This window comes from Panicum virgatum, chromosome 9N (genome assembly GCF_016808335.1).
Source record: "Panicum virgatum strain AP13 chromosome 9N, P.virgatum_v5, whole genome shotgun sequence".
NCBI lineage: Eukaryota > Viridiplantae > Streptophyta > Magnoliopsida > Poales > Poaceae > Panicum > Panicum virgatum.
The window spans coordinates 62,750,164-62,774,941 of record NC_053153.1 but is presented as its reverse complement, the minus strand read 5'-3'; the positions used below and the strand labels follow the sequence as shown (position 1 = coordinate 62,774,941).

The 24,778-nt window shown below is 46.9% G+C and overlaps 2 protein-coding genes across 6 annotated transcripts in view; both read right to left on the bottom strand.

Annotated features, from left to right (window-relative positions):
• Nucleotides 1–1,153: 1,153 nt before the first annotated feature.
• Nucleotides 1,154–3,202, bottom strand: LOC120693404 (F-box protein At5g07610-like). Its single transcript, XM_039976829.1, has 3 exons — nucleotides 3,027–3,202; nucleotides 2,141–2,917; nucleotides 1,154–2,039 (listed from the first exon to the last, which is right to left on the bottom strand). The coding sequence occupies exons 2-3, from the start codon at nucleotides 2,842–2,844 to the stop codon at nucleotides 1,394–1,396; spliced, it is 1,350 nt and encodes a 449-aa protein (XP_039832763.1). The 5' UTR covers nucleotides 2,845–2,917; nucleotides 3,027–3,202; the 3' UTR covers nucleotides 1,154–1,393.
• Nucleotides 3,203–9,208: 6,006 nt separating this feature from the next.
• LOC120688389 (sugar transporter ERD6-like 7) overlaps nucleotides 9,209–24,778 on the bottom strand; it is a 29,737-nt gene continuing 14,167 nt past the window's right edge. Inside the window, exons 1-7 of one of the 5 annotated variants that reach the window (XM_039970702.1) lie at nucleotides 15,918–24,680; nucleotides 12,859–13,188; nucleotides 12,646–12,760; nucleotides 12,261–12,441; nucleotides 11,023–11,672; nucleotides 10,134–10,906; nucleotides 9,209–10,028 (exon numbers count right to left, since the gene is read on the bottom strand). In XM_039970702.1, coding sequence (XP_039826636.1) covers nucleotides 9,386–10,028; nucleotides 10,134–10,819 — 1,329 coding nt within the window. In that variant the 5' untranslated portion in view covers nucleotides 10,820–10,906; nucleotides 11,023–11,672; nucleotides 12,261–12,441; ... (1 more) ...; nucleotides 12,859–13,188; nucleotides 15,918–24,680 and the 3' untranslated portion in view covers nucleotides 9,209–9,385. Of the gene's footprint in view, nucleotides 10,029–10,133; nucleotides 10,907–11,022; nucleotides 11,673–12,054; nucleotides 12,442–12,645; nucleotides 12,761–12,858; nucleotides 13,256–15,917; nucleotides 24,681–24,778 lie in introns of those variants that run through there. The other 4 variants (XM_039970701.1, XR_005681072.1, XM_039970699.1 and 1 more) reach the window with 4 other exon arrangements.

The following is a 24,778-nucleotide window of genomic DNA, read 5'->3' as shown; positions in this document are numbered from 1 at the left end:
TTCTTCTACTTGAACAAGTTATGCAAATTTATTTTTGTTTTTTTAATAAAAAGGCAAGAGTGCTGCCACATCATTTAAGAAGAAAAAAGTCTGGACAAACAAATTACTCGCAATTACGTAAATACAAAATTTATGTTTGTTGCGCCACTCTAGAGGCCATATGATTTTTATATTGGCCAATCAAAGGGCACTAGGAGAGTTTGGAGAACACATATAAACTTAATAAGACGGATGTTTGAAACCATCTTACCTAGATTATTTACAATTTAGGTACTTTAATAGAATTAAACTGAAATTGGATGGTCCGCTTCCTCCTCACCAGCGATGCCGGATGTAAGAATTGAGCTCGTTTGCAGCAGTGCGTGGTCACTTGTGTGCACGGACGGATCCAATGGTAGGTCTAGCTAGGGGGCTCCAGCCTCCACCCTCGTCGACCCTCACAAATAATGGAGCTCCATCCATTTTGAGGAGAACAGATGAGGAAGAAGAGGAAGAAGAAGAAAGGAAGAGAGAGGAAGAATAAAATCACCCCCTCTCATCCATTCCTAATCCGCTACTGCTTACGTGTGGGTGAGGGGTCACATATAAATGACCCAACTGCACTATGCAGTACCGCAGAGGATTCTTTTCCAAATTGAGAGGACTGAATGGTTTGCGGCACATGAGCTGTGTATTTTTTTTTTAAAAAAGTAGTCAGTATAATAATTTGAAGGCGTGTATAGTGTCGCAGCCTTGCAGGTGCTGTGCGGCAAAATCGAATCCCGACGCGCATCCGTAGAAAGCCTCTACTCACATGTTGACATTAACTCCACACGAAGACGCTATAGTTCCAATGTAACCCGTTACCCACTACCACTATAAACACCGATCACGTTACGTCATGAATCAACCTAATATTGCCGGGTCAAGGAGTTCCATGGATAGTCTTGCAGCTTAGCTTAAGGACATTTCCTCTTGTCCTTGGAAGTTGGAACCCCTTGTCCTTTGAAACCATGTGCGCCCTTGCTTTTGTCTCCCATCATTTTGCCTTTCTTACCTTGATTTGTTTGAACTGGGGCTTAAGGACAGAAAGAATAAAGAATAAAAAGGGGATCACTGCAAGTTAACAACTCTTCAGATAATCTCTAGTTATAACAGAATAAAAAAGAGAACATAGGTAAAACGTTTGATTCATGTATCTTGGCAAATTTTACAAACTGATGGCACTATTACAGAGATCTAAAACAAATGATAATCAAGCAAAGAAGACCAAAGAAAAAAAAAAGGTGAAAATGAAGATGAGCACTCAGATTATTTCTCAGTATACAAACATAAGACAAACTACAGGGACAGAGAGTCAACCATGAATATTCTGTCTTACATACATTGCAACCACAGGTTGCACACATTTGCGCTAATCTTCAATCCGCGGTTCCAAATTATTTTGTGGGAGATCCTCCATCCAGCATAGTGTGTATACGAAAGAAGTATCTATGTTTACACAATGCAGAGTAACTTCAAGGTAATCTTTTGGATATATGTTGCCCAAATCCTGAAACTTCGAGGTATTCCAATGATAAGCTACTGCTCTCGTCAAAGCTGCATTCAAGAAGACAATCTCTTTATATGGATGAAACCCAAGAAAACTGATATACCCCTCATAGAACCCTTCAGCCATATCCTCTGTGTTGAGAATGTTATCATCGTCAGAGTTCCATTCAAAGTTGTCTTCTACTATCTCTCTATGTTCATCATTGTCATAAGGATATTTGTAATAGTTGATATCCTGTAATATCCAAGGCCCCTTAAGTTGCTCACTGTAGTCCCCACGTGCATGAAACTTACGAGCAAAGGACGTAAAATCAACAATATGCTTCAGTTCCCATCCCACTTGATCACTTGATTCATTAAGGAGAAAAATTCGAAGTCCTTGCGAATCATGCTCAAATGCACAATATACCCCCTTCTCTGATCTTCCCAAAGAAAGGCATCCATGGTGCTTATATGATACATTTGATGGCATCGGAACCAATCTGTACTTTGCATTTGAAATGGATATCCTAAAAAAGGGAATAAGCCACAAAAGCTTACCACAGCGCAGAGTCTAACCATTGTTATACCAGGAAACCTAAGCTAAGAATAATAAAAAACGAATGCCTACCTCAGAACAAAACCAATTTTGCAGGCCACGTAGAGCGCTCCACGCCAATAGACTTTCATGTAAGGGATGGTTTGAACCATACGCCCCTCCTTCCAGCGCCCTCCTTCGAGAACAAAGGACCTCTCCTCCCAGCACCCAGTTCTTGATGAAAACACTTGCATTGTGTATGATGACGGTGGCCATTCAGATCTCACCATCTCCGAGTCAAGCATTGACTTGGGCTCATCAGGGAGGGAAGGGATCAAGAACACCTCGTAGTGTGGCGACACAGTGGGATCGTACGCGAGGCATTCGATGTAGTCAAAGGCCTCCCCCATCTGCGAGGTTGGGCGCGGGGGCAGCCGTGCCCACTGCCGCGTCGCTGGGTTGGAGACGTAGTCATGGTCATCCGTGGTCTCTCTGCAAAGCAAGAGGCCGTTGCAGTGGTCCATGACCTTAGAGAACCCAGGGATAAAGTCGAGGTCGCCGGAGATCGAGGGGCCCGTCGTGGGGCGGGAGAAGAACTCCGGGTAATAGAGCGCGGCGTAGTTCATGAAGATGCCGCCCACGGAGCGCGGGAGCAGGTCCGCGCGCAGCAGCCGGCGCGCATCGACGAGGTCGCGCCACGCCCTGCAGACGCACCGGGACACGGCCACGCCGCGCGGCGGGAGGCGGCGCAGGACGTCGGCGATGAGGTCGTCGGTCAGCTCCCGCCCGATCGCCATCTCCTCAGTTCGTTCCTGCTCAATGGCGAGGCCGCAAGGGCGGCTGCAGCGGCCGGGATCCCGGGACACGGATCTACCAGAGATCCAGAGCACGTATGGATGAATCAGGACGGTATCAAATCGAAATCCACGCGTATGGTTAGACGGACGGAAATTACAAAGCGATGGGGTTCAAAACGTACCCCGAGATTGGACCGAGTGGGGGTCGAGCGCGATCAGGAGACTCAAGTGCTGGCTGAAGCTTGGAGCAGAGCGACGCGATCAGGAACCCTAGGCGCGAGGAGCGGCGGCGACGCGACGGAAATGGAGACGCAAAGTTTCTCAGCGAGAAGAGGACAGGATGGAGACGCAAGTGATGGATGACAGAGATGAGTGTGAATGGCGGCCCTTTTATTACGGCCCACTCGTTACAAAAAAAAAGTCCAGATATGAAAGGAGCGCTCGATGTTAAGGCACAGAGTGTGTACGGTGGTCGGCCTATTTACGGCCCAGAAAGACAGGCAGCAGTCCATAGTCCATACCTAAAATTTTGTATCCGATTTGTGACTTGTTCCAATTTGACTTAATTAGTAATATTTCAGTTCGAATTCTGTGGCTTTTTGCTATATATATATATATATATATATATATATATATATATATATATATTGTCGCTTCGAAAAATGGGCCACTACCAAACTACTCGATTGCTCGTTGGTCGTGTATCCGATCGGATATGGCCTAGTACACAATGGCTCGAGGATTTAGACTGGTTCGGATATGAAATATTGCCCTACGTCCAGTATGGGGAGTGGTTCTCTGCTTGTATTACTCGAGCTAGGTGCTCATGAGGGAGAAGGAGATGGGGAGTTACAGCTGAAAGAGTAGAACTAGAAAGCTAGAAAACTAGAGTGTGGAGACTAAGCCTCTCCCCTTCCTATGTGGAGTGTCCTCCCTTTTATAGACCAAGGGAGGCTCCTTATAGAATAAGCTAATGTGTTGTCCAAAAAAAGTGGCGATGCATACTCTTTCGGATGGAGCTTCTCAGTTGGGGGCGTCGTCCTTGTCAGTCAGAGCGATCTTTCCGCAGGCAGGTACAGCACGGTGGCCACCCGAGGGACGCCCTGTCACTTTAACTAGGCAAGGTTGTGTCTGCAGTATGGTCATCATGACATTGTGCTGGTGGCGTGGAGCTGATGGACTCCTATCTTGTCCATTGGTAGGGACATGCATGCAAGTAGAGTAGTAGAGTCCCTATGTAATGGTGTCAGTAGCCATCATTGTTCCCATGGGAGAGTGGTTGGCTAGTACAATAGTTTTGACCTGGGGTGAGCCTATTCCTTCAGTCGGGAATCGGCCATGAGGAGACGAAGCCCGCGGGGTCGAGCGAGGCAGAGCGTCTATTTGAGAGTTTTCTAGAATTCGCTTTAAGCAGGCCTGTTGGGGACCCCGGGTTCCTAGACCCGTCAGAGGCCCCCGAGTGGCTTTGTGATTTGTTAATCGTGAAGCCGTTGTTCCCTGTCATGACCTCAAATCGGTCGGAGGCTAGGTGTCGACAGGGAAGTCGGGCCCGCGTCGGCGCGCGAATGCGAGCCCATGGTTTTGTATGAGAATAAAAGATAGTCGTCTGGTCCCCGAGCGCCCCGAGCCGAACATATTCGGGTCGGAGGCATCGCGGTCTGAGTGGTCGAAAGACCGCGGTCTAGCCCCCAGCGCTCCGAGCCGAGAACTCTCGGGTCGGGGTGCTGAAAGTTGCATTTGGTGGGGCGAGAAGAAAAGATAGGAGTCGGGGCCCCCGAGTGCTCTGAGTTGAGTCTGGTCGAGGACACATCGGTAGTAGTTGGCGCATGAAGTGCTCCTTGCGGCCGAACCCCCGGGGGGTCGATTGTGAAGTTTCAGTCGGAGCTTGCATCGCCATCCCGCTCGGGTCTCCGATTCGGTCGGGTCACGTGTCCTGAGTCGGTCGGTGCGTACGTGCATGCATGCACATTTAGTCATATAGGCACTTGGTGGCAGGGTTCAACTTCCCGGACGGGAGCCGTCGCGGTTTCCGCGGTTCCCGTTTCTCGTCCCGACTCGAAAACGAGAGACCGATCGGGAAACGCCGGAAACTGGTCGGAAACGCCGAAAACCGCCCGGTTTCCCGTTCCCGGACTTCACCGGGAAATTACTTCCCGACGGGAAGTTAAACCCTGCTTGGTGGTGCTTCAGTGCATGTGTGAATGTATACCAGCATGTTTGCTCTCTTGGGAAGCAATGTGGTAGCGCACGTACATGCATGCATGCTTGGGAGGGCACCATTTGGTGGTGTACATTCGTGCATGCAAGCTTCCTCACTCGGGAGGGCACATGCTCACTCGGGTAGGCATCTTAGTCGACGAACGAGGTGGACGAGCATGGCCGTAGCCGCACGACGGTGGCATCGAGGGGCGAGCAGGGGCGCAGCCGTGCGGCGGCGGAGCGCCGCGAGCATGCCAGCGGCTACACGACGGCGGCGTCGGGTGGCGAGCAGCGTCGCGTCCGTGCGGCGTCGACGTGCCACGAGCACACGGTCGATGCCCGTGGCAGAGCAGCACGGCCGGGGTGATGGGCGAGCGCCGCGGAGCCGCGTGGTGCGGCCAGCACGCGCGACGAAGCGGCATGGTCGAGCAATCGCAGCGTGCCCCGAGCGGACCTGACGCAGTCGGCGTCGTGCATCAGGCGTACTTGTTCATGACATTCTGACCATGGCATGTTGCTCGAATAAAATTAAAATACGTGTGCTTTTTGCCCATGTGGTAAGGCTGCAGTTAGCCAGTTAGCTCCCGAGTGCATTTGCATGACCTGAGTTAGCTCCCGAGTGATCTAGATCAACTCCCGAGTGAACAAGTAGATTTTTAATCCATGGCGTGTTCACTAGCTAAGTTATTTGGGAAGCTGCACTTGGTGGTGCCTGTACATGCGTGCAAGTGCGATCAAGCTCGGTCGGGAGGTTGTACTTGGCGCACGCGCACGCATGCTGCTCAGTTGGGAAGTTGCACTCGGCGGCGCGCAGCCGCACGAACTTGCGAAATAGTCTGAGGACAAACGTTTTCGACCGGCGGCGCAGACCGTCCGGGATCCCGGTCGAGCGTAAGTATGTGCTTGCAAGTTCGCGATGGCCCCATCCGCGGTCTCTGCGACCTGCGGCCGTTCGTGTTTTGCTGCATGTTCCCCCGACGGTGACCCTAGAGATCAGACGGGGTGAGCCTGCGCCACTTAGCCTCGTTGGCCTGAGTGGCGGGGCTCGGTGAGCTCGCTAACGGGTGCGCCCAAGTAATATCTTAGGGCAATCCGAGTGAAGTCCGTCCTCATCACAGACGATGAGGTCGACAGAGCCCGCTGTGGCACTTCACTACTCCGCAGCCCGCGGCCCGGCAGATGCCCGAGTCGTCCGCCGACTCAGGTGGCCTCGATGGCCTTCCCTCCTGTGGGAATTCTGTGCGAGTGCTAGAAGGCCCGGATCAAACAAGAAAGGCTGAGATGACCCGTGCGCTGTCTGGGCAGGCCGGGCTTAGGCCGCTGGTGCTCATCTCGGTTTTTCTTCCCTAGCTCTGTTCAACGCAAGGCAGCCTAGAAGTCCTTCGCGGACCGGCCTTAGAACCCCGGTCTATAAGGCTCCTAAGTTGGGATCCAGCAGCTTGTTGTTACATCTTAATATCTGGATAAAAAGCAATAAATGCTGCAAAAATGAAATATTTAAAGTCTTCTTCAAGACTTACCTGGAGGAGTGGAAGGACGCCCGCGAAGGTGAACTCCCGGGCCTGCGTGTGCCAGTCTTGCCGCGAGCCTGGTGCAGACGCTTGGCGTGGTTCGGCTGCGTTCCACGTCGGCCGTCTTAGAGGAAGTCCCTGCAAACTTGGTGATGGGGGCGCGCCGGTCGGGAACCAGATCGGAGCCTAGCGCTGTCCCAAAAATTGCTAGGCCGGGCGACCCCGGTCTTGAGACCGATCCTGCAACGCCGCCTCTCCCGACCATGTCGTCAGCCGACGCGTCCGAGGAGTAGCAGCAAAAAAGATTTGTTGAACGATTAGTTTTGTTACTGGAACAATTTTGCGAGAGGCTTAAAGGCTCCCGAGTGAACAAATGCAATGTTCATAATGTAAACGTGTGTTTTAGTTTGAGTGGGAAAGCTGGTTCCGCCCGTCCTTCTTTGTGTTCCCGAGTGATTTTTGCCCTCGCACCTTTCCTTCGAACCTGCCCACTAACCGTAGGTTGCAGCATATAGCCTTGGGGCTGGCCCTGTTGGGGTCAGCTGCTAGTTCACCATAGGTTGTTATGAGAGTCCGGTAGGTTGAGTGGCCCGAAAAAATCACTTAGGCCATAATAAGAGGATGGGTCGCCCTTTCGCTCGGGCGGAAAAACAAAAATCGCTTTTTGTTTGTGTTTTGCAAGAAGGAAAGGGGATGGTGCACGCATGGTGGTGCATCCCCGTGGGGGGCCCGGGCGACTCTGGCTGAGAGTGCTCAGGTCGAGGTGTCGAAGGGGCCGGAGCTTGAATGAAAAAGTAAAGCACAAAAGGATAGAGTTTAAGAGGAAGAGAACACGTATTTGTTTAAAGCTCCATATATTGGCGTGGAAGCGAAGGGTGTCGAGGCAGTTGGCGACGAAGTCCGGGCCTCGGTCCCGAGGCAGAGGGCCTGGGACAGAGCGAAGCCGAGAGGCGCCCATGGCACGGTGAACGGGGGCCATGGGCGACTTCAGCGAGCCGAAGCGAACCGCGCCGCTGGAGCTCGCTATGCCGAGATGTCGGAGTAGTGAGCCATCCGATCGATGGAAGAAGGGATGGACGACGCGCTCCCCATGGACGACGCCAATCTGTGGCTTCGAAAAATAGGCGACTACCAAACTACTCGATTGCTCGTTGGTCGTGCATCCGATCGGATATGGCCTAGCACACAATGGCTCGAGGATTTAGACTGGTTCGGGCCTGAAATGCCCTACGTCCAGTATGGGGGTGGTTCTCTGCTTGTATTGCTCGAGCTAGGTGCTCATGAGAGAGAAGGAGATGGGAGTTACAGCTGAAAGAGTAGAATTAGAAAGCTAGAAAACTAGAGTGTGGAGACTAAGCCTCTCCCCTTCATATGTGGAGTGTCCTCCCTTTTATAGAGCAAGGGTGGCTTCTTACAGAAGAAGCTAACGTGTCAGTCGGAGCGGTCTTTCCGCAGGTAGGTACAACACGGTGGCCACCCGAGGGATGCCCTGCCACTTCAACTAGGCAAGGTTGTGTCTGCAGTATGGTCATCATGACATTATGCTGCTGGCGTGGAGCTGATGGACTCCTGCCTTCCACTCGTAGGGACATGCATGCAAGTAGAGTGGTAGAGTCCCTATGTAGTGGTGTCAGTAGCCATCATTGCTCCCATGGGAGAGTGGTTGGCTAGTACAATAGCTTTGACCTGGGGTGATGCCTTCTCCTCCAAGACTTGCCCATGTGATCCTGTCAGTCTGTTTCTTGCATGGGAAGCCTATTCCTTCAGTCGGGAATCGGCCATGAGGAGACGAAGCCCGGTCGGGCGAGGCGGAGCGTATATTTGAGAGTTTTCTAGAATTCGCTTAAGCGGGCCTGTTGGGACCCCGGGTTCCTAGACCCGTCATATATGCTTTGTATTTTCATACCAATTATTGGTTTGTTGATTTACCTGAATATAAAATCATGACATGCAAATGTTTAGAGAAAGTTATCGACCCTTTAAATGGTGAGTGCTGAGTCGTAAGCTGCTCATTTTACTTTTATCTAGAAAAGCACATTTTGTTTCTCTAGGATGATCATCAGTTACTCTATTACTGTTTTTTTAATCTATGTGAGATGTATAAAATAAAATCATTTTTGGCCCAAAAATGTGTATTAGTAGAGTAATTGCTCGTCGAAGTCTTCTCCTAATGAAAGAAATTTTGCAATTTGAAAATGGAGTATGAGTGTTTTGTTGTCCTTAGATTAAATTTCGTAGTGTAATATTCAATAACGCTAGTCTAAATTTTTTTGACCAGGTTTGTGCCCATTAATATATAGCAATACACCATGCCTCATGATGCGTAGGCCCAATCTCTCGGTGTGCATGAGGGCGTTCATAGTGTGTGTTTAGGGTGGTCACTCATTTCCACGTGTTTAGCCACCCTAGGAATCGACCACCATGAGTGGATCACATAAGGAGAACTATCTGTAAAAATATCATTTCTACTATAGGTGATCAGTTGGACGCTAGGAAAAATAAACACGTGAAGCACGACAAATTCCTACAAAACCATGGACTATCGAAATATTCAAATTCTAGCAGCCAACACAGGCGTTCCCATGTGATTCGCCACTATGCTTAGAAACATTATTAACAAATATGCACATCAATTTGTTATTATGAAATGGCGCTATATTTGAACATTTGATGAACCACTCCTGTTTCGGAAGTAAAAGACGATCAAGGTAATCCAGCAGTGTATATAGGGTAGAGGTCTTGATCTTAATGTATTTCCAAACAGAAACATGCGGCACAAGGACAGAGTAAAACATGACTACACTGTTTACTCCATGGCTTCTACGTCTGTGCTAATCTTCAATCCGTGCTTCCAAATTAATTCCTGGGAAATCATCCATCCAGCATGGTGTGTGTATGTAGGAGGTCTCTATTTGTGCAAATTGAAAAGCAGATTCATCGTAATGTTCTGGGTATATGTTGCCCAAATCCTGAAACTTGGAGGTATTCCAATGATAAGCTACTGCTCTCCTCAAAGCTGCATTCAAGAAGACAATCTCTTTGTACGGATGGAATCCAAGAAAACTGATATATCCCTCATAGGACCCTTGAACCATATCCTCTGTGTTGAGAACGTTATCATCGTCCGAGTTCCATTCAAACTTGTCTTCTACTATCTCTCTATGTTCATCATTGTCATAAGGATATTTGTAATAGTTGATATCCTGTAATATCCAAGGTCCTTTGTGTTGCTCACTGGAGTCCCTTTCATGAAGCTTCCGGGCGAAGGATGTAAAATCAACAATATGCTTCAATTCCCATCCCACTTGAACACTTGATTCATTGAGGTGAAAAATTCGAAGTCCTTGCCAATCATGCTGGAATGCACAGTAAACCCCCTTCTCCGATCTTCCCAAAGAAAGGCATCCATACTGCCTAAATTCAACACGTGATGGCCTCGGAACCCATCTGTACTTTGCACTTGAAATGGATATCCTAAAAAGAAGAAGAAGAAGCCACAAAATTAAGGCCAGCGCAACGCATAGTCTAGCCATAGTTACACCAGGAAATCTTGATCCTAAAAAGGAATACCTAGCCTACCTCAGAACAAAACCACTGCAGAGCACGTAGAGCGCTCCTAGCCAATAGATTTTGCTGTCGATGACGCAGCATTCATCCCGAACCTCCTCCCGGTGCTCTCCTTCCCGAACAAAGGACCTCTCCTCCCAGCACCCAGTTATTGACGAGAACACTTGCAGTTGCAGTGCGTGCGATGATGGTGGCCACTTGGGTTGCGCCATGTCAGGGTTCGGGTTTTTGCCAGGGAGGGAAGGGACCAAGAACACCTCGTAGTGTGGTGACATGGTTGGATCATAGACAAGGCATTTGATCTGGCGAAAGGCATCATCCCGCATCGGGCAAGGTGGCAGCCGCGCCCACCGCCGCGTCGCGGGGTTGGCCACATAGCCGGCCGAGGTCGCCTGGATGAGCAAGAGGCCGTCGCAGTGGTCCACGACCTGGGAGATCCCGGGGATGAACTCGAGGTCGCCGGAGATGGAGCGGCCCGTAGTGGGGCGGGAGAGGAGCTCCGGGGAGTAGAGCCTGCAGTAGTTCATGAAGATGCCGCCCACGGAGCGCGGGAGCAGGTCCGCGCGCAGCAGCCGGCGCGCGTCGATGGCGTCGCGCCACGCCCTGCAGACGCACCGGGACACGGCCAGGCTCCGCGGCGGGAGGCGGCGCAGGACGGCGGCGGCGAGGTCGTCGGACAGCTCCAGTGCTGCCGCCATCCCCTCTCTTCTTGTTCGATCGACGCCGAGAATCGCCAGGGCTGCGGCGGCCGCGAGAGACGGATCTGGTCAGTATAGCACGGCGGACTGCAAGTTGTTGGTGAATTGGACGAGATCAAAAATCGGAACCCACACGTATGGTGGTGGCGGTGGGCATGGATCGATCGATGGACAAAAATGGCAGAGCAGGAGTAGAAACGTACCAGAGATCTGAACGAATTCGACCTGATCGCGGCAGCTTCGTCTAGAAGAAGGTTGGAGCAGAGGAACACGAGATCAGGAAACCCTGGGCGAGTACGCGGCGGCGGCGGCGCGACGGGATGGGAATGTGTCCTGTGGGAGTCGAACTGTGATGGCGATCAGAGAAGGGGGTGTACCTCCGAGGACGGGTTCTAGGATTTTTCGTTTTGGCACCTCAATGAATCATATGGTCAAATTAATGGAGTGGGTGTTGAAGCATCATGTTAACCTTAGGTCCTTTGCACGTAAGCTGCATGCGCTTGAGGACTACCATCGGCAAAATAGAGGACCTTGGATCTTACGATATACTAAGCGGAATTTGAATGGGACTGTGACAACGATAATGTCCTTGATACTGGCGACATGCCGACATGGCTGAAGGGAACTACGTGGGATACACCGACTTTTCTAGGATAAAATTTCATCCTAACAAAGAGATCATCTTCCTGAATGCATCTTTCGGAAGAGGAGTGGCCTATCATTATTCATTGGAACACCGCAAAGTTTCAAGACTTAGACAAGATATGGCCTCAGGATTATGCTGAAATTGCCGGCTTTGTGGCTGAACTAGAAATGTATTTCATATACACGCCTTGTTGGTTGGAAGAGTTCCCTGGAAACAATTTGGAAGCACAAGATGAAGATTAATTATTGAGGACAAATCAAGCGATGGAACAATGAACTCAGTAGCTTTACTCGAGTCCTGTCTTATTTTTAGGCAATGATTTCTGTACGGAAATAATCTGAGTACACATGCGTCTTCAATTGTTCCTCCTTTTCTAAGTTTGATTATCATGAATCCTAATTTTCAATTACACTTCCTTTGCCTTTTAGGGCACACATGCATGATGCATGCCAAAATTGAAGGGTCTTAATCTTTGGTCAACATCTATCTTAAATATTTGACTATAGCATATAAATTCAGTATTTTTACATGATGTCACTTTTATGGTCATTGGCAATGTAGCATAAGAGATAATATTAATGTCAAAGTATGACCTTAAAGACCGTACCTAGTCAAATAATCTTATATTTTGAAAAAGGTACAGTGAAGAAGAATTCACATGAGCTGAAACTAATAAAAACATCCTTCACCAGATCACAAGAATTTAACACGAGGTGAGAATTTAGAAGAGGTGAGTATTAACTAGAATGCTTTGGATCCGTTGCCGGTAACGATTTACAAGAGGTGAGTATTTACCACAATGTTTTGAATCCATTGCGGGTAACGAGCGTGTGTACGTCCTTCATCACAGTCTCTCACGTGCTGGTTTGGAGCAATGCTTGGATCTCTTCCAGTGTTCCACCTTTAGTTTCTGGTACTAGCTTTGCCACAAACAAAACAGTGACCAAGCTCACTGCAGAGAACAAAAAGAACGTACCTGCATACAGAAAGTATCCAACAGTTACGTACAGTTATCAACCAAACATATACACGTTGCAGCTTCTATCAGATACTTCTGTGGCTAAATCCTCAGCTACTGAAAATATTTCTTTTCAAATTGTCTGTTGTTTTAATTCCTCATTTCAAAACGTCTCTATTTCCCCCCTTACTCTCCTATTTTTGCAATGATAAATAGCTTTACCTGCGGGGTTCCAATCCATAAGGAAGTTGAATGAGTAAGAAATCGCAAAGGAACCAATCCAACTGACCAGGGTTACCAAGCCTCCAGCTATTGCTTTCGTGTTTATTGAGAATATCTATGGCAACAAATCAGGAGATATCTTATCCAAAAAAAAAAATCAGGAGATCAACAGCTGAAAAACATGAGCTCCTTACAGACCCAAGGAATTCTTACCTCAGACATGATAATCCAAGGAACTGGTCCCATTCCAACTGAGTATGCTCCGTAATATACCTATTTTATTAAAAAGAAGGATCACAGTGTAGAGTCTCCAAAAGTTCAATGGTGTTATTTTCAGAAAGGATCCATAGCAGTATTTCAGAATGTACAGTATTGATCCCAATCAGCGGTCTTTGTAGAGATTCTCTGAGAATTAGCTTGAAGTCATGGAATAGATAAATTCGCATTTAGATTGCATAAAAATAGGAGTTTCACTGATTGTAACTTTACCAATATGCCACAAAGGGCCAAAGTAGGAACCAACTGTGGGTACAGTCCTTGTGCCTGTAAGAATAGAGATCATGGATAACATCGCAAATCAAAAGATAAAGAAAAGTAAATACTGGTTTACTATATTTTTGTGTCTAGCTATAATACATTGATAGACCATGGACATTCACAAAATTGTTATTTACTTCATGTTTGTTCAACTGTTTGATTTTGATTGAGTTGGTCAGTTTCATTTTGTTGATATTTCTGAAATCCATCTAGCTACTCGATGGAGCCTCATACATATGAAGTGGGAGTTTGTAATGCTGGTGTTTAATTTTTTTTATCCCATCATCAGCTATAAGATGCATAAAGCTCAAGGCTCCATTTGGAATTCAGAAAAACATTGTTAGAATATTTTGGATCAACTAGCAGTAGATCAAGTGGGAGTACTCACTGATTCTTGAGGGACTCGACCTGGCCATCACTGGTTCGTTGGGGAAGGACTGCTCTAGGCAGCGACGCGGGGCGTAGAGGCGTCGCGGTGGCGATGGCGAGGTCGGTGAGGGCTGTTGACGCAGCGGGTCGCCGGAGTTGTGGAGGGCGGCGCCGGTGGTGCTTCCCGTCGCTGACAGCCCTTCTCTAGATCGGATTAGGGTTATGGGCGGTGGGGAACCGACGGCGGGGAAACCTCATGTCACGAGCCGCTAGTCCCCATCTCCTCTTTATCAGAGCCAGGTCGACTGTAGGACGCAAGCCTACTTAGTTGTGGCCGTCTCATAAGGATTTTATTTTACTAAAAATCTTACTTCTTTGTTTTTCTTTCGCTTTATTCTTGTCTTCCTCCATTTTATTAGCATTCTTTTCCTTAAAATTTATTACTGTTCTTTTTCTACCTTACAGTCGTTCTTTATTTTAAATAAATATGGTTGCTGATCTCTCCTTTTATTCAAAAATTTTGTTTAGATGGCCCGCACGAAGCTCACTGCCAGGAAGTCTGACGCCGGCTACATCCCTCCCCACGAGCACCTGCAGCAGCTACCTGGGAGTACCAGCCAGAGACCCAGTCTTTCTCCGACGGACTTCGCGCAGGAGGGCCTGCTCATGAGCTCCGGACGCTACTTGAGGGGCTCGGTTACGAGAAGATGCCAGTCTACGTGGGGAGGTGCGCCCCAATGCAGGGCCACGGCTACAGCTGGACGGTCGAGGTCACCGTCTTCAAGAGGACTTCAGATGACGGGGATTACCAGGTGGAGAGGGTCCACGAGGCCGTCGAACCACACGACTCCTTCGACGCCGGCATCCGCGACGCAGCACTTCAGGCGCTCGGTGTCGTCTGTGGACAGCACCAGGGTGAGCTTGGGCGTACAGAGTACGAGTTCTACCCACAGCGAGACAGCGGCAGTCTGGCGCACACCTTCCCGGCGACCAACAGGTTGGCCGACGCGAGACTGGTTCAGCAGGTGCGCCTCACCGAGATTCTGCTTCGGGAGCTGCTATCGACCCGCGACGAGCTGGATGAGATGTACGAGAGGTACGATGACGCTTAGAGTACCATCAAGGATCTTCAGGAGCAGCTTGCATTGGAGGACAGCGATGCTGAGGAGGACCCGGTGGAGCGCCCCGATCCCATCCGTTCTCCACCCCGTAAGAAGGTCTGCCAGGAGGCAGCTACAGTGGTGCCATCACAGGACGCGCCAGCAGACGAGGAGGACGACGATTGAGTTTAGGGTCCTTAGATAGAATAAATCGTCTTAGCGTCGTTGCGTCAAGCGTCGTTTATTTATTCATGTAATGAACATTTGTGGCTTGTTTAATTTATTTAGTGTGTGATGGAACTTGTAATGATTTGGATCTTTGCTTGTGTGCTAATGTATTGTGTTGGGCGCCACTCACACAAATGCATCAAATTTATTTTTGGGATAATGAAATAAAGAAATAGTTGGGAGTCTATTTGTTGTTGCTATTACTCATTTAAATCCTTGCTTTAATATTCTTTCTCTATTCGTATATTAGTTTCTTTTTCTATTCCATATATAGCTCGTTTCCTTTTGCACCTTGTTCTTATCTTTCTGTATTCATCAGATGGTGAACACTAGGAACGGCAACTACCACAATGGCGATCAGGATCAGGCTGGAGGCAGCAATCAGGGCCTCCCAAATTGGAACCGGAGGGCGCCTAGGAATCAAGCGCCACAAAATCAGGACAACCAGGCACCGCCAGTCATGGATCCAATGCAGATGATGGCCATGCAGACACAGATACTTCAAGGGATAGCGCAGGTGGTGGGCAACATGCAGCAAGTGCCCCAGCAGCCACCAGCAGCACCCGCGCAGGATGCACTTAGGAGGTTTCTGTCTCTCAAACCTCCCACATTCACATATGCAGAGGAACCCATGGATGCAGATGATTGGTTAGCTACAATTGAGAGCAAGCTGGAAGTAGCACGTTGTGAAGGCCGGGACCGAGTGCTCTTTGCTGCTCATCAGCTTCAGGGGGCAGCTAAGGAGTGGTGGACAGCTTATACTGCAGCACATGAGGACCCATAGGGGATATACTGGCAGGAGTTTAGGCGCAGCTTCCGTGCTCACTATGTGCCATCTGGGGAGATCAAGGTGAAGAGGCTGGAATTTCTTGCCTTGAAGCAAGGTGCTATGACAGTGCGAGAGTATGTCACCAAGTTTACTCAGCTTTCCCGCTATGCTCCTGGGGATATTGATACAGATGAGAAGAAGCAGGATTGTTTCCATCGGGGTTTGACACTAGGCCTTCGGTATGCTCTGTCTTCCAGTGACTATCCCACCTTCCAGAAGATTGTTGATAAAGCATATACCATGGAGAGGGAGAGACAGATCTTGGATGAGGATCGCAAGCGTAAGATGTCAGCTCAGGGACAGTCATCAGGCAGCAATACTCGCCCTCACTTCAACCAAAACCCATCTGGGCCAGTGTACAGTCAGGGAGGCCAGTACCAGCAGAAGAGAAATCACTACCAGTACCAGCAGCCTCAGAGGAACTCCTATCAGTATCAGCCGCAGCCACAGAGGAATTTCAACCAGAGTCAGGGGCCTGTTAGACAGCCAACGCAGCAACCGCAGCAGCAGCAGCAGCATACTGGGTACCAGGTTCCACAGCCTCCCATCCAGAATCCACAACAGCAGAACCGCACTGGTCAGGGGTCCAGCAACATAGGACCATGCTACAATTGCAAGGAGATGGGACACCTTGCCAATAGGTGCCCTAACAAGAAGGCACAAGGCCCGAATCAACAACCACCACGGCAGAACTACATGCAGGGGAGGGTCAACCATGTTACAGCCGAGTCGGCACAAGACGCTCCTAATGTAGTGTTTGGTATGTTCTCTGTGCACTCAAATCCTGCAACAGTGTTATTTGATTCTGGAGCATCACATTGTTTCATATCAACTCAGTTCATACACCGATATAATCTGCCAATAATTTGGATGAAAAACAAGATGATAGTTAATTCTCCTGGGGGAGACATGGTTGCAAGGCAGGTGTGCCCTAATGTGAATATTAATATAAGGGGGGTAGAATTCCTTGCCAATCTCATCGTCTTGGATTCCAAGGGGTTAGATGTTATTCTGGGGATGGATTGGCTAAGCAAGTATGGCGGAGTAATAGAGTGTGCTACAAAGACGGTCAAGCTAAAGCATACCAATGGTGTTCCAGTCGAGTACAGTGCCACCAGGGAGTCGATGGAAGCTGTCAGGCTCAACCAAGTTAATGCAACAGAAGAGGTCAGGGTTGTTTGTGAATTTCCAGATGTTTTCCCTGAAGAACTGCCAGGTATGCCACCGGACCGTGAAATTGAGCTTGTCATTGAGTTAGTACCTGGCACTGCACCTATTTATAAGCGGCCCTATAGAATGGATGCCAATCAGTTAGCTGAGCTTAAGGAGAAGATCCAAGAGCTGTTAGACAAGGGTTATATCCGCCCTAGTACCTCACCATGGGGAGCCCCAGTGATCTTTGTGCCAAAGAAGGATGGGACCCAAAGAATGTGTGTAGACGGCACAGTCAAGGTAGAAGAGTTATGCAAACGTTCGACGCCGAGAACTGGTTTTGGAAGTCGGGGACTTCGTATACCTTAAAGTGTCACCGATCAGAGGCCTTCGCAGATTCAAGGTCAAAGGCAAATTGGCACCTCGATACATCGGACCGTTCCGAGTTCTTGAGCGGAAAGGAGAGGTTGCTTACCAGTTAGAGTTGCCACCACAGCTCTCGGGTGTGCACGACGTGTTTCACATCTCGCAGTTAAAGAAGTGCCTTAGGGTCCCCGAGGAGCGGTTACCACTGGAAGAACTAAATGTGGAGGAGGATCTATCTTATTCAGAGTACCCAGTTAAAGTTCTCGAGACGTCAGAACGTGTCACTCGGAACAAGCGGATTCGCATGTGTAAAGTGCAGTGGAAACACCATTCTGAGGCAGAAGCTACATGGGAACAGGAAGAAGACTTGAAGGCCGAGTTTCCTCATCTCTTTCCCGACGTCAGCGAATCTCGAGGGCGAGATTCATCTTAAGGGGGTAGGTTTGTAACACCCTGAAACTCTAATTATAGTAATGTTATTTTTCTTTGTGCATTCATGCTGGATAGATGCATTAGGCCTTTTTGCTTTGCAAATGTGTGATCGTTGTTAGGGCTTCATGTGCTCGTTCGTCGTAGTCGTTTAAGCCCTGTTAGGGCCCAACTTACTCTTTCTCTCTTTCTCTCTTCTAGTTCCAGCCAACTCACATCCTTTCTCCTGGGCCGAGCCCAACCCGGCAGCAGCAACACCTCGACGTACTCATCGATCCGAGAACGGGCGCCCTCGCTGCAGCAACGGACTCCGAAATTGACGGCCATGTTCCGCGGCAATCGTGTGCGCTAATGACGGATTGACGGGTGCAGCCGCGATATTCCCGTGCCCCTTCTCGCTCTATAAACCGGGGCGCCGCCAGTCGCCCTTCCCTTCTGCACGAACTTCCTTCCTTTCATCCCGAGTCGTCGTCGTTCTTCTTCCAGTAAGTAGTCGCCATCACCATGAACTCTCTGCCCATCGGCGCGACGCCGCCCGGCCCTATCTCACCCATCTCTAGCCCTCTTCCTCGTCTCAGGATCTCCAGGAGGAACCGCCGCCGCTCGACGTCGCTCGTCGTCGCCGTTCCAGGAAGTCCCAGTTCGAGCTCTCTCCAACTGGAGATCGAACCGCGCCGTCGCAGCTCTTCCCAGCGCCCTAGGTGAGATCCCCGTGCCGAGAGCTTTCCGTTTTTCCGCTTCCGGGCGTTTTCCGTGGAGCGTAGATCGATCTAGGGATATAGCAAAGAGCTCTGTTCACGTTCATGGAGGTCTGTCCCCGCGCTTCACGTTCTGGTCGTGTTCGTTGCCGTCCAGAGGTAGAAGAAGGCCTGTGAGCCCTTGGATCTAAGATCTACGTTCCATATTAGATGTGATGCATACCCCTTGGATCTAGGATCTACGGTCCATATTAGATGGGATGTTCATCCTTCCCTGGTCCATGGAACCCGTAGACCGAGTCCACAGCACAGTACACTAACACATCCCACGTGAGGGCTGCTTGTGCACATGCTACTTTTTCATTCCAGTCCCTGCCCTTACTTATTATTGCAGCACAATTTTTATGTGTCTTGCAAACTTTGCCTTCTAGCCCTGAATACCTTGTTAATCACTGTTTTGGTCCTAATCCTTGTCTCCTACACACTGCAGTACATGTTTAGTACTATTTTTGGGTTACTATTCATGCTACAGTACACCCGTTACATTTTAATCTCTGTTATTTGCGCAGTATTACAGACAAACCCTTATATCTTATAACACTTATATCTTTTTATTTATAGTTCTGTTTTTAATGATTCTTGCACTCACACGTTCGTAGCAACGAGTAGAATGCATTAATTTACTTTGTGCAGTGATTTGAGAATGATTGGTGTACTATTTATTATTGTTGTTATGTGCTTTTCTTTCCGGTGTGTTTGCGCGAGTAGAAAGTGAGCCGTACACCAACTTCCAGGACCAAGAGTTCGAGTTTGAAGAGCATCCACCTGCTGAAGGCAAGTGTCCTTGATCATATTTGAACCCATTTATTTATATTTATTAGAGTAGTTTACTTTTGATGCATGCTGAGTCTAAATTGGAATCCCATGTTATGGTTTACTAGTATTTTGTTTATACCTTCCTTGAAGCCTCGAGTCGTGGGTCAAATAGAGTCATGCTTAGCTCGCAGTCATGGTTGGGCTGGGTGGTTAATAATAACTTGACTAATGGTCTTATGCAACCGGGATGGTAATTTTTGTAGCAACATGGTATAGGGAATCTGAGCAGGGGTTTGTTCTGGTGGTTGGGATACATTTTGGTGGTTTGGGTTGGTGCTAGTAATTGCTCAGATTAAAAGGACCGGTTCATGGACAAGTGACCTAGCTTAAACGCGCAACCACGAGATCTATGTGGCTCTAGACCTGGCCAATTAATTGGTTGTCCCACCTGTTTACATTGTCGGACGGTTGAGTGGCACAAGAGGGGGCTTCTGCAGTGGAGGGATAATAGACTTGCTGTTAGCGGTGAAACCTCAGTGGGTGTCTACCGGTGGGAATCAACAACCTTTGAAAGGCCTTGTAGTGTGATGACCCTGGCTGTTCGCCTTTGTGGTGTTCAGTGTGAGGGAAAAGCACGACTCGTGGGTAAAGTGTGCAACCTCTGCAGAGTGTAAACCTGATATATTAGCCATGCTCGCGGACAAGAGTGGCTATGGACTTCTTTATGATTAGTGGGCTCGGGAATGGTTGGTTGGTTGTGGTATGGTTGGTGAATCAGATGGAATCTGGTGGTGGTTCTTGATTGTCCGGATGGAAATCGAGATGGTTTTGGTCAAGGGCTGGAGTAATCACATCTAGTAAATAGGATGCTTTTGTTGAGTCTAGGGAGTTGGCTTAAGTGCGTGTCAAAACTTGTATAAGCCTTCCTTGCTATCAGCCACATGTCATGTTTTCCCACACTTGCGGAGTACATTTTGATGTACTCACCGTTTCCTTTTCAACCCCTGCTATGTTCTACCATATCGGCGCTCAGAAGCTAGAGAGAAAGAGGAGTACCAGGAAGATGACGGCTTCGACCCCGATGCTCCGTACTAGGCTGGCGATCCCCCGGACGACTGCCTGTGGAATAATGGAAGACCCACACCCGTTGGACGTCTTTATGTTATTTTTGTTTTAGGCCTACGGGTCTTTTTGTACTTAATTTTATCGTATCGTTATGTAATGGCACTGTAATGGTTCACTTAAAGTCACTGTGTGTATGTTTAACTGATCCTGGCATACACATGGGAGACATCCGGTTGTTCTTTGAAATCGGGTGTGACAAAGTGAGCGCGCCGCCGTCGAGCGGGCCGGTTTTCCTTAGCCGAGTCCAAAGTAAAGAGCTCAGTTTCATCATTTCAGAAGCATTTTGGTTCAAGTTCTGTTGAATTTGATGATAGTTTCATCTCTATTCAAATTTGCACCAACGGGTATTTTGTTTAGAGAATAAATGTGTACAGTAATGTTTCTGAATATAGTTTTTTCATATTTCCGTTGCAAAGTAAAAGTATCATCCTATATTTAAATTCGAACCAATGGGAAAATTTAAATAGAGGAGTAGAAAGATATTTGTTTAAAGTTAAATTATGGTATTATTATTTTCTAACCTACGATGATAGCAATATTATAATTTTATTTGGAGTTAGTATTCAAGGTTAATTCTCTGACAAATTTTGCATCAAAGTGATCAATTTTTCAGAGAACAGCGAAGGACAAAGAATTCTTTCTATATGAAAGAAAAGTTTTCCGCTGCAATAAAGATAGATAAGATGAGCTTTACCCTATGGGTAAAAGCCACATTTAAAGTTTAAGTTTCAAAAAGATTTTGGCTGTTTTAAGTCAAAGTTGACTTTTTGGCATTAATTTTGCCATTTTAAGTGTCAAGTTGAGCATTATTTTGCTCTTAAAGAAAAGAAAGTTAAAGTTAATTCTAATGTTGTCATTTTCTGACCAAAGTTGATGATGACAATATTATAATTTTAATTCTAATCATTAATTCTATTTTTACCCAACGGTGATATAGAATTGAAAGTACCGGAAAAATGTATGTTTTAATTTTGACCAACGTTAAATTAAGACATACAATTCTTCCCAGTAGAGAGAAATAAGCAAAGAAAAGTTGATTTTGTTCAACGCTACAAACAAAGTTTTGAGTTTACTCAGCTGCATTGTTGAGGTTAAGAAAGAAAAGAGCTTGCGTCATTCTGACCTTTTGGTTGAAAAGGAAAAGAGACGCAACTGCTTCGAAAGTTTTTCATGGTATTATCATTTGTTAAATTTTCTGATTAAATTGGAACCAACAAGAAGATTTAATCAGAAAAGAAAGTATATATCCATATTTTAGTCATTGTGACTAAAATTTTGTCACTATAAAATAGTTTTTTGTCCTTCAATAGTAAAGACAATGGTTGAAATGAATAAGATGCATGTTCAATTCGACCAACGTTGAATTAAACATGTGAATTAGCAAAGTTGTTCATGTCCTGCATGGCAGAGAAAGTTTGTGATAACTCATGTACTACTTGAGTATCACAGAAAAGAGAAGAAGTCTGGGAGAGCCTTTTAAGCTATCCCAGCAATACTCATGCATTTCAATAGTGTCATGTTGGATAGTGACTTGAAAATAGTTGAAAGACAAAAGAAAGTGGTATATGAACCAAAAGTCAAGAATGTAAGCATGACTTGCAAAGGTATAGCAATATGAAGAACTCTGATGAGTTCTTAAAAGTGTAACAATATGAAGAACTCTGATGAGCTCTTGATGAAATGAGGAAATGGTACTCCCATTGTTTTGCATGACTTGATCATGTGAATAAACTAAGTAATGAAAGACTCCTCGTTTTGCAAGTGTTAGAAATTGTTTCGAAATTATGGCAGCAAAGTTTGTGCCATATTTCGAGGAGGAGAAATATTAGAAAGACAAGAAAGATTAAAATTTAAATCCCCCTCAAGGATGAATACGATGCATTTTAAAACAAGAGTGATCTATTAAAGAAGAATTTGACCATAAAGGGAGTACAACGGCCATAACATTAATACCCCTACCATAGTAATAAGAAGAGATTCCTGAAGGTTTTCAGGTTCAACAGAAAGAAAAGATAGTTGAGCCGCAAAGCAACCGAAAAGAAAAGATGGTGCTTAAAACACCCTATGAGGCTTGGAAAGACCAAACCCAAACAAAAGCTAAAAGATATTTCATCTTTATAATAGATGGGATAATCTGGGGGAGCAAAGTATGTCGAGAACTAAGGCTTGAAGAGAAGTGGAACCGTACGTTCACTCCAATGTTTCAAACATTACAATATGATAGAAGTTGAGGTGACAATTGTCTTTTATCATTAAAGAGCGGCAATAGCCCCAGACAGAAAGCAATATGTCTAGTCATCTATTGTTAAAGGATAAGAAATGTACGTAAGTGAAGAAGTACAAATGAAGGTGATTCCACCTCATTTGGAGAAGTCATGAGAGGCGCTCATTCATCGAAGTGGCAAGAAGCCATGGAAGATGTCATGAGGCAAGTTCCAAAATTATTTTGGAACATAGAATAAGTTCCTAATGGAGCCAATACAGTAGGCTATAATGGGTCTACAAGATTAGAATGTGACTCCAGAGGGAATTGGAAAGTTGCTAAGCGTGATTTGTAGCAAAAGGCTTTATGCAAAGAAAAAAGATAAGTTATGATGAGACATTCTTGTAGTCTCATGAAAGGATTCTTTTAGAATCATAATGACACTGGTAGTATACCACTTTTAGAATTGTATCAGATGTATGTTGGAGCAATATCTCCCAACGGAGATTTGTACAAGAAAGTATACACATGACATAACCAAATAGTTTTTGTTATGGAAAGAAAAGAATATTAGGATACCACCTGATGAAATCAGATCACAAAACAGTGGTAAGTTTTGTGAGAACAAAGAAAAAGTTTTGGGTTTTAAGTAAAGATAAATGCAAGATGATAAATTGCAAATATGCAAAGATGGGAAATACCTTTCCCGCAAGGTTCAAAGAAGAAGGTTATTATGACCTTTAGTTTTGATAAGAAAAATCTCAGTGAAGACCCATTCGCTCTAGAAATGGAAACTCACTGGGACAAAGGAAAAGGGGTATTATGAATATCGCAAAGAGCATACTTAGAAAAGAATTCTAAAGAAATATAGTATGCATGCGAGGAAGACTACGCCTGTCCTATTATCAAGGGTAATAGTTTTGGAATTTTCAGTATTCCAGGAACCAATGTGAGATCGATCGAAAGAAAACAGGTTCCATGTGCTTCAGCTGTTGGAAGTAAAATTAGTGCTCAAAAGAATTTACCCTGACATAGCTCAAGTATCCGGGATATTTTGGCAGAAGTCCAGTCCAGCAATAGATCACTGGAATGGAGTTATAGAATATTTTGCAATTTTGCAAAGTATTGTCAGCATCATGCTAAGTAAGAAAGGAACATGTACTCTCAAAAGGTTGTGAGTAGAAATAATTAAGTTCTGGCGAGATGTTTAGTGAAGCCCACAGTAGTAGCTAACACTCGCGCTTGGAGTTTTATTGTGGAAAAGCTCCAAAGCAAAGTAGTTGTGATATCATGGGTTATGTATACCCAAATTTTAGCATAATATGAGGATATATGACAGTCAAAATGGTTGAGAAAACCTTTACCCGGAATTGATAATGGTAGACAACAGTAATATATCATTCGAATGTTTTCACTCCTATGGCAATATGTCAAGTGTGCCGCCAAACACATTGACGGTGAGTTATATGTTGCAAAGGAGAAAATCCAGAATCATATGAAATCATTGAGCACCAAAGTATCAAGCAAGTGCTTGCGGATCCGCTTACCAAAGACCTACCGCCCAAGTCGACATGGGTTTTACGGGAGGCCTATGATTTCTGGATTACTAAAGGGCCCAAATAAATGTTAAGGTCTTGTTTCAATACAGAAAGGTGTATTGTGGCTGTTAATCAGTAAGTGATAACTGTCATGACGAGCCATGCCCTACATACTAATATGCAATGAGATGAGGACCAAGAGCAAAACAAGTAAAGAAAAAGTAAAGAGTTAAGTTCAAGTTGAATAATTTTAAAAGTATAAGTTGAGATCAAGGGGGAGAATGTTAGTATTGATCTCCGTCAGTTGGCCCAACGGCAAACTGGGCCCTTGACTCGTGTCCGATCGGGGACGCCCCAGCCCAAGATGAGGCTGGTGGGCCCCCGTCGCGCAGCCCTATAAAGAGGAGATGGGGACTAGCGGCTCGTGACATGAGGTTTCTCCGCCATCAGTTCCCCACCGCCCATAACCCTAATCCGATCTGGAGAAGGGCTGTCAGCGACGGGAAGCACCACCGGCGCCGCCCTCCACAATTCCGGCGACCCGCTGCGTCCGGCCCTCACCGACCTCGCCATCGCCACCGCGACGCCTCTGCGCCCCGCATCGCTGCCTAGAGCAGTCCTTCCCCAACGAACCAGTGATGGCTAGGTCGAGGGAAGCAGTCCTTCCCCAACGAACCAGTGATGGCTAGGTCGAGTCCCTCAAGAATCAGTGAGCACTCCCACTCGATCTACTGCTAGTTGAT